General features: G+C 56.0%; 1 protein-coding gene across 5 annotated transcripts in view; it reads left to right on the top strand.

Annotated features, from left to right (window-relative positions):
* The window catches only part of ZNF710 (zinc finger protein 710), a 59,311-nt gene extending 49,887 nt beyond the window's left edge, over window positions 1-9,424 (top strand). For 4 of the 5 annotated variants that reach the window (XM_058665584.1, XM_058665582.1, XM_058665585.1 and 1 more), the window contains 4 exons: window positions 390-1,872; window positions 3,980-4,171; window positions 4,491-4,665; window positions 7,619-9,424. In XM_058665584.1, coding sequence (XP_058521567.1) covers window positions 418-1,872; window positions 3,980-4,171; window positions 4,491-4,665; window positions 7,619-7,788 — 1,992 coding nt within the window. In that variant the 5' untranslated portion in view covers window positions 390-417 and the 3' untranslated portion in view covers window positions 7,789-9,424. Of the gene's footprint in view, window positions 1-389; window positions 1,873-3,979; window positions 4,172-4,490; window positions 4,666-4,923; window positions 4,980-7,618 lie in introns of all 5 variants that reach the window. The other variant, XM_058665586.1, reaches the window with a different exon arrangement.
* The last annotated feature ends 3,091 nt before the right edge of the window (window positions 9,425-12,515 follow it).

The following is a 12,515-nucleotide window of genomic DNA, read 5'->3' as shown; positions in this document are numbered from 1 at the left end:
TCACGTTGGCAGCCAAGCCCGCAGGGAAGTGTGGGAGGGCAGCACGCACTGCAACTGAGCAGGGCTCTTTTGAAAGCCAGTTGTTAGCAGAGTCCCGCCTTTAGTTGGAGTTGGGTTTTTGAGGAAGTCTGGAAAGACCTGCAGGACACGGTTTGAGGAAGACTGAAACGAGCAGGGGCGAGGCAGGGCTCAGGAAGGATGCTACAGGGAGCTGGAGGAGATGTTTGGCTGCGCTGAGGTGATCCTCACGCCCTGTAATTAATCCCCTTGTTTCTAAGGCAGGAGCAGACAGACAGCGGGGCCGGGCACACCCCAAGCTGACTGCATCCACACTCTGCTGTCCATGCAGCTCCAAGCCTGGGTACTCACTGCCCCTCTTCCTCCCACAGCCATGCCCTCCTAGCCAGCTGCCACGGGATGGAGGGCCTCATGGACTCAGGGACACAGACGGACGCCGTGGTGGTGCTGTCCTTGGCTCAGGCCGCCGTGCTGGGCCTGGTCTCCGAAAATGAGCTCTTTGGAGCCACCATAAGCGCCCAGGCCTTCTACCCAGACCTGGGGCTGCCGGGGACAACCCTCGGGGAACATGGGCCTTCTGGCCCAGACGTCTACCAGCTGGCCTGCAACGGGCAGGCCCTGGAGGAGCCTGCCGAGGAAGAGGTGCTGGAAGTTGAGGCGGCCTTTGAGAAGCACACCCGGCGGAAGACACGGCCTCCTGTGCGCCTGGTGCCCAAGGTCAAATTCGAGAAGGTGGAAGAAGAGGAAGAGCAGGAGGTGTATGAGGTATCCGTGCCCAGTGACGACAAGGATGTGGGCCTGGCAGAGGCCCCGGCTGAGGTGGCAGGCAGTGGCGGCTGTGAGGCCTTGGTGCAGAACAGCGCCGTGAAGATGATCGACCTCAGCGCCTTCAGCCGCAAGCCCCGGACGCTCCGCCACCTGACCCGGACACCCAGGCCTGAGTTGGATGTGGCCCCATACGAGCCTCATTTCCCCGAGCCCAGCGTAGTGTTGCCTGGGCCAGAGGCCCTGCCCGCCGAGTGCGGCTTCGAGCCACCGCCACCGCCACCACCACCGCCACACCTGGCCTCGCTGGGTGACCCTGAGCCTCCTGCCGTGGCATCACCGGGGCCCCTGAAACCAGAGCAGGGCTTTGTGTGGCAGGAGGCAGGTGAGTTTGAGGCAGACGCGGCCGGCTCCACAGCCGAGCGCCACAAGAAGGCCCAGCTGGACCGGCTGGACATCAACGTGCAGATCGACGACTCGTACCTGGTGGAGGCAGGCGACCGCCAGAAGCGCTGGCAGTGCCGCATGTGCGAGAAGTCCTACACGTCCAAGTACAACCTGGTGACGCACATCCTGGGCCACAATGGCATCAAGCCCCACTCGTGCCCCCACTGCAGCAAGCTCTTCAAGCAGCCCAGCCACCTGCAGACGCACCTGCTGACGCACCAGGGCACGAGGCCGCACAAGTGCCAGGTGTGCCACAAGGCCTTCACGCAGACCAGCCACCTCAAGCGCCACATGCTGCTGCACTCAGAGGTCAAGCCCTACAGCTGCCACTTCTGCGGTCGCGGCTTTGCTTACCCCAGCGAGCTCAAGGCGCACGAAGTGAAGCACGAGAGTGGCCGCTGCCACGTGTGCGTCGAGTGTGGCCTGGACTTCTCCACCCTGACCCAGCTCAAGCGCCACCTGGCCTCCCACCAGGGCCCCACCCTCTACCAGTGCCTGGAGTGTGACAAGTCCTTCCACTACCGCAGCCAGCTGCAGAACCACATGCTCAAGCACCAGAACGTACGGCCCTTTGTGTGCACCGAGTGCGGCATGGAGTTCAGCCAGATCCACCACCTCAAGCAGCACTCGCTCACCCACAAGGTGAGGCGGCCCCCACTGCAGCCTGGCCCCGCCCCTGCCTTCCCCACTGCCTGGCTGCTGTTCCCAAGCCCTAGATGAGGTCGTTTAGGGGGTAAACAGATACCTCTGTCGTTTTATCATTGCATTTTTTTTTTTTTTAAGATTTAGGTCTTTTTATTTGAAAGGCAGAGTTACAGAGAGGAGAGATAGAGAGAGAAAGGTCTTCCATTTGCTGGTTCACTCCCCAGGTAGCTCCAATGGCCAGTGCTGGGCAGATCCAAAGCCAGGAGCCAGGAACTCTTCAGGGCTCCCGGGTGCAGAATTCCAAGGCTTTGGACCATCCTCCTCTGCTCTCCCAGGCCATGAGCAGGAAGCTGGATTGAAAATGGAGTAGCTGGGACTTGAACCAGCACCCCAGGCAGGATGCCAGGGAACCAGTTTGGAGAACCATCAAGGCCTGCTTTTGTCTAGGAAGAAGCCAGGATGCCCCAGGGCCATGGGCACAGTGCCCAGGCATGCACAGGGCGACTTCCCTGTAGTCAGCGGCTAGATGTGTTGCATTGTCAAAGGGAAATGAGCTCACCAAGGAACAATGGTTTTTGTCAATGGAAGACCAGGCATCACATCCCTGTACTTGACCATTGCGTATCCCCCTGCACATAGTCCTACCCGCTTTAGGCCACTGGCCGCCATGCCCTTTGCCTAGTGTTACCTCCTCCAGGAAGTCCTCCCATCCTGGCAGGTGGAGTTAGATGCCTCTGCTGGCCCTGTGCTGTTCTTGGGCTTCCCCCAGAACCCATCCAACCTGACCCTGAACATGCACAGGATTTCCCCTCCCCCACAGTGCTGACCCTCCCTCTGATGGTCACATCAGAGGCCTTATTTCTCTCAGTGGACACTACCAGGAGTGCAGAACCAACGGCTCAAGGATCCAGCCTTCTCCAGCTTGGACAACTTCTCTGCTGCACCAGGCATGGTGTGCAGAGGCCTTGTGGCCAGGGCTCCTCCAGCCCATTGGCAGACTATAGGAATGGTGGAAGAGTCTGATACCTATGTCCCTGGGCTCATCAGTAACGGAGTGAGATTGATTGGTAATGTTTGCCAGGAGCAAGCAAAGGGGTTTCAGTACATGTGCTGCCTGGGCAGCTGCCGTTTTCCTCTTGCACTGGTGCATTGTTCAATGCCCTTAAGTCCAGAGTAGCCTTCATGGAAGCTGAAAGCAAAACTCAAAACCTAGGAACACCAAAGGCATCCCTGTTGCCAGCTCAAGGCATCCTACGGGCACAGCATGGGCTTGTGAACTTGTGAGTGGCAGGGCCCCCCCTAGTGGCCACACTCCTCTGCGGTTTGTCATACGCTGCACCCTTCAAGGCACTGCCCCTTTTTGCCAAGAGTGAGGTTGGGGAAAGTGGGAAACCACCAGCTCAGCAGCTGGGCACACACACACCTCTCCTCCTGGGGCCCTCCTAAATTGCTTATGAGCAGAGCATAGCTCCCTCGGGGACTCCCTGTGTACCCAGTTAAAGGCTGGTTTTCCCTGACCACCTCCCAGGGCATAGAGTGCCCAACCCACTAGGGACAGGAACCACCAGGTGAGGCCTGGGTCCACCCCAGGCTGAGGCTGTGTGTCCCACACCAAGTGCAGCTGGCTCCTGTCCCCAGGGAAGGTTGGAGAGAGCCCTGTAACAGAGTCCATGAGTAACTGACACTATCCCTGGGGTGGCTATGGCCTTTAGACCCTGTGAGATGACCATACTCCCCTACCCCCACCCCAGGCCATGGGTCCCCGGTATCCAGTGTGATACTGACTTATAGCAGGTGCCTGGGAAGTGTTTACTGTATGAATGAATGCAAGCACATTGACCTCAGTGCACCCCCACCCCAGTAGACAGGAGATAGCAGGCGTGTGGCTAGCAACAGAAAGACACTGTCAGTTACTGAAGGGTTTTCTGGAATAAGAGGCTCCCTCCACCACCATCCATGCTCCTATGGTTTTGAGCAGGTGGGAACAGAATACCTCGAGAGCAGGTGTTTCCCAGAGCCCGGGCCTGGATGAGGCCATGACTCTTAACACCTGCCCTGACTGTCACTCCCACACCCACCCACCCCCCAACCCCACGCCACACAGGGTGTGAAGGAGTTCAAGTGCGAGGTGTGTGGCCGGGAGTTCACCCTGCAGGCCAACATGAAGCGGCACATGCTGATCCACACCAGCGTCCGGCCCTACCAGTGCCACATCTGCTTCAAGACCTTCGTGCAGAAGCAGACGCTCAAGACCCACATGATTGTACACTCGCCCGTGAAGCCATTCAAGTGCAAGGTAGGCTGGCACCGCCCAGTTTCGCCTGGGCTTTGTGGGGTTCAGAGCCCAGAACTGCTTCAGTTGGGCTGCTTGAGAGCTGGGGTTATGGGGTGGTGGGGGCGGTACATGGGGACCAAGGTGCAAAAGGCTCAGGCCAGGGACCCCAAGCCTTGGAGATGTTACCAGCTCACTCAGCCCCCTGAAGTAGCCAGGAATAGTGGCTGTTTCTCTGCCTCTGGGGCCACATAGGAAAGAATGGGGAGTGGGGCTCTGGCCCAGCCAGGGAGATGGGAACATGCTCCCTCCAGCTGACGTGTGCTGCCTCAATGTGTCCTAGGTGTGCGGGAAGTCCTTCAACCGCATGTACAACCTGTTGGGCCACATGCACCTGCATGCGGGCAGCAAGCCCTTCAAGTGCCCCTACTGCTCCAGCAAGTTCAACCTCAAGGGCAACCTGAGCCGGCACATGAAGGTCAAGCATGGTGTCATGGACATCGGCCTGGACAGCCAAGGTGGGTAGGTCATGCACAGTAGACAGAAAGGGAGCCATGCCAGCGGTGGGTGTCGAGCACCACTCCACCTCCCCAACCCCTGGGTGGGCTCAGTTCTGGATAGCTGTCGTGGTGGAGGGGGTTTATGGACTTTAATGGGCTCATGTAAATAGCCACAAAGGCAATGACGGACGTGTGCTGGGTGCAGTGGCCAGGCCTTTATGATCTCCCCAGATCCTCACAGGGAGGTGGCTGCATGATCATGCCTGATTCACACAGATGCGGCCACTGGACGGCAGAGCAGGCAGGGACCGCGCACGCATGATCACAGCACGGTGAGATCATGGGAAAGACAGACGCGGGGGGGGGGGGCGAGGTGGGGATGGAAGCTGGTAAGATACAGGAAAGCTCACAACTCCAGGGCCTGTGGCTATGCACAAGGGAGCTCTGAGCTTCCCCGTGGCCAGAATAGAGTGTCTGCCAAGGAGACTAACCCACATCCTCAGCAGAGGGTCAGCTGATCCCACCATTGAGACCTGACAGAAATTTGCCTACAGCATCCCACACCAACCTGAGGCTGTTGGCTATAAATCATCCCCAAGTCTCAGCAATAGCTGTTCTCTTAACCAACAGCTCATGGACAAAAGTTCTGGGCTCCCACAAAGCATTGGGACTTGCCAGTCTCCACACAGGCAGAGGGTCCTCGGACGGGAAGGGGGAGCCAACTTGGAACTTCTGACCCTCCTGAGACTAACTAACCAGGACTGTGTCTCGGGCACCAGCAGAGATGACTGCTGTGTGGGTTGATCCCCTGGAAAACAGCCAAGCCTGACAGGATGGCCATGGCTGGGCTGGGGGGCGGTGGGGAGGTGCTGGGGAACCAGCCTTGGGCTGAGGGCCCCCATCCAGCAACTGGCTTGGGGTAAAAGCAGGTGTCTCTGTTCTGAGGTTCAGTTGTCTGTCTCAGCTCCTGCCTGGGGTGTTGCCTGGGGTGCTGGCTGCTTTCCAGGGAAAGTAAGTAGGGGTATTCTGTGGCCTGACACCAGCCACCCAAGGGCAACAGCATGGGCAGCTCCCACACTTTGGCCAAAGTACAAGCTCCCAACCCCAGCTGGACCCTGCTGACCAGAATCTTCTGTCCTGAGGTATCTCGCGCCAACTGAAGTAGGGCTTCCAGCTGGGGTAGGGTAGGGACACTTGCTAAACCAACTGAAGAGCCCTCCCCGGGAGCTTGGGATTCAGCAGGCCTGGGTGGGGGAAGTCAGAATTGGCCTCACCCAGAGACTCTTCCCCCCAAGCTTTTTTCAGACATGCTACTCAGCAGGGACCACCTAAAAGCTTATTTTAATACTGTAATGCTGATGCTGGACCCCAGAGATGTGAATGGAATTGACCCGGAAGTGGACAGGTCCATCTGGCTCCACCTAAGAGCTTTGCATGGTTCCATGTGTCATGTTTGAGAGCCACCCCACCAGAGACCTACCCCAGGAAGTAGCTCTGCTATCTCCAGGAAGCTGGAGCCAGAATGCTCAGAGCTTCTCCTGCCAGGTGACAGCCAACAGCTGTGCCCAGTTCCAATGCCCAGGGCTCCTATCTGGTTACTTTTTGGAAACCCAGGCTCACTTGCATGTTCCAAGTGGAACCACCTAGAAAACTGTGGGGCTGTGGTGTGGGAAGCTGGATACCGGTCCTTCTAAAAGGCAGTACAGACCACCCCTGGGGCCAGCTGGACAGGACAACAGACTCAGCACCATGGGGACGTGCAGACCTGGATGTGCTATACTGTAGCCAGCAGTGCAAGGCAAGGCTGTGACCTGAGGAGTGGGATGGGGAGCCCTGCTTTATCATGTGTGGGCTGTGACACCTCCGGTGAGGCTGAAGTAAGACAGAAGCAGGTTATGAATTAGCCTGAAGTCCACATGTCCTTTAGGAGTGGGCTGATTCAGCTCTGCTGCTCATCCATGGCGCTGGCTGTGATTTTCCTCATGGCCACAAGATGGCTGCCAGGCACCGTGGAGACCGTGTGTCTCCTTGTTCTCATCTTATAGGACAGAAGCCTGTCCTCCACAGCTGTTTGAATCCAAGAGGAATATCCCAAGAACTTGCTAGTAGGCCTTCCTTCATACCTCTGTGGTTACCTGCCTGAGTTGGGCAAGAGGTGGGATTACCCTCAGCCAGAGATCCCATCAGGGAAGTGAGTTTGCCACTGGCTAACATTCCAGCAGGACTACAAGCATCTGTTTTTTTGTTTGTTTTTAGATAATAGCTAAGTTTTATTTCTAACAATTGACTTATTTATTTGAAAGGCAGAGCAACAGAGAAAGGGGAAGACAAAGAGATCTTCCATCCACTACTGACTCCCCAAATGCTCACAGCAGCTAGGGCTGAGCCAAGCCAAAGCCAGGGGCCTGCAGCAGCTCCATCAGGCCTCTCCATGTGGGTGCAAGGGCCCAAGCACTTGGGCCATCCAGTCCTTTGTCAGGTGCCTTAGCAGGGAGCAACCGGGAGCACTTGAACCGGTGCTCCAGCATGAGATGCTGGCGTCACAACTGTGGCTTAACCAGTTTGGGTTGTCAACATTGGTTGGACACTACTGGCACCCAGTGGGCAAGGCCAGCAGGGTAAGGAACATGGCCAATGCCCAGGATGTCCTGACAAGGGAGAAGAAAGCAAGACTGGGGTACACAAACACTGAGTGCCCGCCTTGCATTTATCAGGGCTCCCTCCTCCTCAGGGTCCGTGGCAGGACACCTGTTTGTGGGTGAGCCCTGGTCCCTGCCAGCCAGCCAGGTAGGCTCCCCAGCTTCCTGACACACTTCCACCTGAGTGCTGTTAACCTAGGTAGGGGTGTCTGTCCTTGGGGAGCCATCCCGAAGGTACCACTGCTGCCACTGCAGCCTACAATGGCGACCAAAATCCCGTGTGGGGATAACCGGCCCTCCTCAGGAGGCCTCATTGCACCCCTCTCTTACAGACCCCATGATGGAGTTGGCGGGCCCTGAACCCTCAGAGCTGGATGGCCAGCAGGAGCTGGAGGACTTCGAGGACAGCACATATACCTATGCGGGTGTGGATGGCAGCGCCGAGGCCAGCGTCCTCACGGAGCAGGCCATGAAAGAGATGGCCTACTACAACGTGCTATAGCGAGCAGGAGTGGGGTTGGGGGTTGGCGAGACCCCTGGGCTGCGGCCGGCCCCACCCCCACCACAGCTGAGAAGCAAGCTACTGCCCCGCCGGCCCCAGCCCACCCCCCACCCCTGGCGTTTGCACCACTAGGGACCACTAGACCAAATGCAGACTGTACTACTAGCCTGGCCCCAGGCAGGCACAGGTCCCAGGTGTGCTGGCTGGCAGAGAAAGGGTAGCGCAGGAGGCCTGGACAAAGAGGGGGCACAAAGAGCTCTCCAGGGACAGCTGACCAACCCCCACCCCAAGGCAGGGCCCTCTGCCTTCTACCTCCTTGGGGCTCCCTTGTGCTGCGGCCAGGGCCAGCTCTGCCCCTGTCCCCACCAGCCCTGTATGGGAGGGGCCTTCCCTAACTCCAGCAAGCATCACCCAGGCCTGTCCTCTGATCTGGCCCACATCATGGTCCCTCGCTTCCCTACCCAAACCAATGACCCAGGAAAACACAGAGATGGAGGGGTGAGGGGGTTACAGGGCAGGAGGAGGGGGGCCAAGGACCACCTGTGGAGGAAGGGCAGAGTCATTCTGATGGACAAGGACACATCTGAAGGCAGGGAGGCAGCTCCCAGCCGAGAGCAACAGAGTGAAAAGGAAGATGAAGACCGCGCGGGAAACAAATCTTTGCAAGGAATCGGGGGTGTTTCAAAGGTAATTTATTATTAATTTTTTTTTCTTTACAACTCCATGTGGCCCATTACCTGGTTGGATGGAGATGCGCTCCTTCTCCCAGACATGAGCTTTCTTGTGTGCCGTGCGTGCCCCTGCCTCCCCACTATATAGCCGAGACCCCAAGCTAGCCCCATACCAACGGCCTCAGCTCTGCCCTGCGACCTGCCCTTGCCGGCACAGACTGGAGCTATGGGCCTGGGGCAGGTAAACAGCACATTCAGGACCTCCAGGGCTGACCCCCAAGGCACCAGAAACCAGGTGGGGCACACAGCTGGCATGGGGGTTGGGGGTAGGGACCACTTCACAGAGTGACTGCCCCATGGCTGCCTCCCTCAGTGAAGGACCAAGCCAGGCCTCAGGGCGACGGGATCAGGAGTGAGGAGCAGCCACGGTGGCCTCCCAGGTGCCCGCCAGCCTGAGCCTCAGGTGGCAGCAAGCATTCTCCTGCTGAGCAGCAGGCACCGACCCTGCAAACTACCTCTTCCCACGACGTCCTTCCCCCGGTACCAAAAAGACCCCCGTACCTCCTCCTCCTCCTCCTCCCCCTCCTGGCGCCTGCCAGCGCAGTGGCCTTGGTCTTGGACAGGAGAAGGGCTGGGGTCTCCACCCTCTGTGAGGAAGGCACCATACTTGAACGTCTCCTGCGGGGCCAAGCTAAGAGGGGCTCATGCGGGACACCCCCACCCCCGTCACCCATCCAATGGGGCAGCCGCAGCAAGGCTCCTGCCCTCCCCCTCCCCCTCAACCCCCTCAGAAGACTCGGGTGACCTGGCGGCCCCTGGCAGAGCCCACTCTAACTTATTTTGCCGTGTGTACAAACGGCCCGTTTAGACACTCAATGTGTGCAGAGCCCTACTGTGTTTCTATGTTCCTGTTTCACAGAGTTTACTTAGCAATAATTATAAATAAATGGATATTCTTTAGCAAGGTGACTGCATATGGTTCATTCCACGGCCCTTGGGGACCAACCAGGCCCCAGGACTGGGACGGGTGGGGATCATCCTCTACCCCAGAATGGGCACCTGCAGGGCCAGGCACCCACAGCCAGCAGCCCCAAGCCCAGGAGACCAAGGGCAGGGGGTATAGGAGACCAAGAAGGCAGAATCACTACCACATGCTCCTCCTCTCCCCCACCCTTCCACACACACACCTGAAAGGCCACAACCTGGAAACCAGGCCTAAGCAACAGGTACCATGTTGGGGTTGGGGGCAGCTGCCAACACTGCACTCCTCACCGGCCAGAAGAGGCTTACCCCAGGCACCGAGACCCTTGCCACTCACATGGCCCAGCAATTTGGGAAGTAAACCAGCAAATGGGAGTGCTGCTTCGCTCTCTGCAGCTCTGCCTTTCGAATAAAATCAAAGCTTAGAAAAAGAAGACAGCTACAGCCCTGAGCATCCTGGCAGAAGCTGGCCTGACCCGGCCAGGATCCCTCCAGAACAGGGGCTGCCTGGGTTAGGGGTGGGGATGGGGCAGCAGTAGCTCCCAGCTGCTGGGTTCCAGGAGCTAACCAATTAAGAGTCCCGTGAAAATGGGAGCACTTTAAATAGGTCACGGGAAAACGGAGTTCAAAAGGAAATTTTTTCTTCTGCAAAAACATTTGGAAATCAGCATGTTTTCCTAGTACACATTTTTTCATTAACTGTTTGCAGCCCCCTTCTATTTATGATGTTGGTAGTCATCCCCTCAGAAACCACCATCTGTGGCAGCTCAAGTCTTGCACCTAAAATAGTAAAGTAATTTGCAAGGGGACTTTTTAAAAGTTCACAGATGGGGTGGTGTTTTGGTATAGAAGGTTAAACCACTGTCTGCAACACCGGCATCCCAAATGGGCACCAGTTTCAAGTCTCAGTTATTCCACTTCCCATCCAGCTCGCTGCTAATGTCACTGGAAAGGTAGCAGTAGATGGTTGTGTGATTAAGGGAGACCCAGATGAAGTTCTGGGCTCCTGGCTTTGGCCTGGCTCAACCCTGGCTGTTGTGGCCATTTGGGGGGTGAACTAGCAGATGGAAGCACTCCCCATGCCTCTAACTGCCTGCCTTTGTTTAAAAAAAAAAAAACTTATTATTATTGGAAAGGTGGATACACAGACAGGAGGAGAGACAAAGAGGAAGAGCTTCCATCTGATGGTTCACTCCCAAAGCGGCTGGAACAGCTGGAGCTGTACCAATCCGAAGCCAGGAGCCAGGAACTTCTCCTGGGTCTCCCACACCAGTGCAGAGTCCCAAGGCTTTGGGCCATCCTCGACTGCTTTCCCAGGCCACAAGCAGGGAGCTGGATGGGAAGTGGGGCTTCGGGGATTAGAACCGCCACCCATATAGGATCCCGGCACATTTATGGCGAGGACTTTAACCGCTACACTGTTGGGCCAGGCCCCTAATTCTGTTTCAAATAAAATAATTTTTAAAAATTTTCATAGATAAATGAAACTACAAGATAAGTTTATTTTGGTGTTAAAAAATACTTGAACTTGAGCCCCGGTGCGATAGCGTAGTGGTTAAAGTCCTCACCTTGTATGCCCAGGATCCCACACGGGCGCAGGTTCTAATCCCAGCAGCCCTGCTTCCCATGTAGCTTCCTGCTTGTGGCCTGGGAAAACAGTAGAGGATGGCCCAAAGCTTTGGGACCCTGCACCCACACATAGGAGGCCCAGAAGAAGCTCCTGGCTCCTGGCTTTATATCGGCTCAGCTCCAGCTGTTGCAGCCGCTGGGGGAGTAAATCAGTGGATGGAAGATCTTCTTCTCTGTCTCTCTTCCTCTCTGTATATCTGACTTTCCAATAAAAATAAATAAATTTAAAGAAGGAAAAAATACTTGAATTCCATGCAGTTTTTTTCATGAACTGGCTGCATGGATTTAAAAAAATTCTTTTTGCACTGAGATAAACTTACCTTTTAATTCCACGTCCCACAGGCTTTTTGAAGGATCCCTGCATCACCTACACCCAGTTTCTCATGTGTATTAAATCATCTGTAAACTCCAGTAACATCTAGTACAAATAAGTGTTACATAAACAGCTACTATTTAGGGAAAAGTCCTATACATGCCAAGCACAGAGATGTGCGGGGTTGTTTTATTTGAAAGAGAGAGGTGGCAAGCGGAGCACATTTTGGTTCATTCCTCCAATGTCCACAACAGCCTGGACTAGGCCAGGCCAAAGGCAGGAGCCAGGAACTTCATTGGGCTCTTGCACATGGGTGGCAGGGGCCCGAGTCCATGCGCCACCACCTGCCGCCTTCCACAGTACGCACCAGCAGGTAACTGGAAGGGGAAGTGGAGCCCATACCCAAACAGCCACTTGGATGTGGGATGGAAATGTCCCAAGTGGCATCTCAGCTGCTGTGCTAAGGGCCTGCTCCATCCACAGTTCAGCTTTTCTGACATTTTTATTCTTGAGTTGGCTGAATCCGGAGGGGTAAAACCTGCAGATACAGAGGGCCAACAATACCTACCAAATAAAGACGGCTAGGGCAGGTGTTTGATATCACCGGGGATGCCGACGCGTCATGTCCCAGGGCCTGGGTTAAAATCCAGCTCTGCTTCTGACCCAGCCTCCTGTTAATATGCCCCTAGAGAGGTAGTGGTGCTGGCTTACCCTGCTGCCTACCAGGGGAACCTAGATTGAGTCCTGGGCTCCTGACTTTGCTCTGGCCCAGCCCTGGCTGCTGCACATTTAAAGAATGAATCGCAGATTCTCCATGTCATCGTTGTCTTTCAAATAAGTAAAAAAGAAAAGAAAGAAAAATTGTGTAAAGTTTACTGGGAAGTGAGCCAGAAGATGGAACATCTCTTTGCCTCTAACTCTGCCTTCCAAAAAAATAAAATGTCTGAAAGATTATGCAGCTGTTTCTCCAGGACACTGGAACTCAACAACTAGAAACATAATCACAGAGTGTGGTGCCACTGTCTGCGGATCAATTCTCCGTGACCTTTTCTGATAATTGCCTGCAAGTAGTGCAATAAGCCCCCATCTGGGAACCACCTGCTGAAGGTACAAGGAGACCCCATTCTCACACT

The sequence above is a fragment of the Ochotona princeps genome, chromosome 6 (genome assembly GCF_030435755.1).
Source record: "Ochotona princeps isolate mOchPri1 chromosome 6, mOchPri1.hap1, whole genome shotgun sequence".
In the NCBI taxonomy this organism is placed as follows: domain Eukaryota; kingdom Metazoa; phylum Chordata; class Mammalia; order Lagomorpha; family Ochotonidae; genus Ochotona; species Ochotona princeps.
This window is presented reverse-complemented; position numbering and strand designations above follow the sequence as displayed.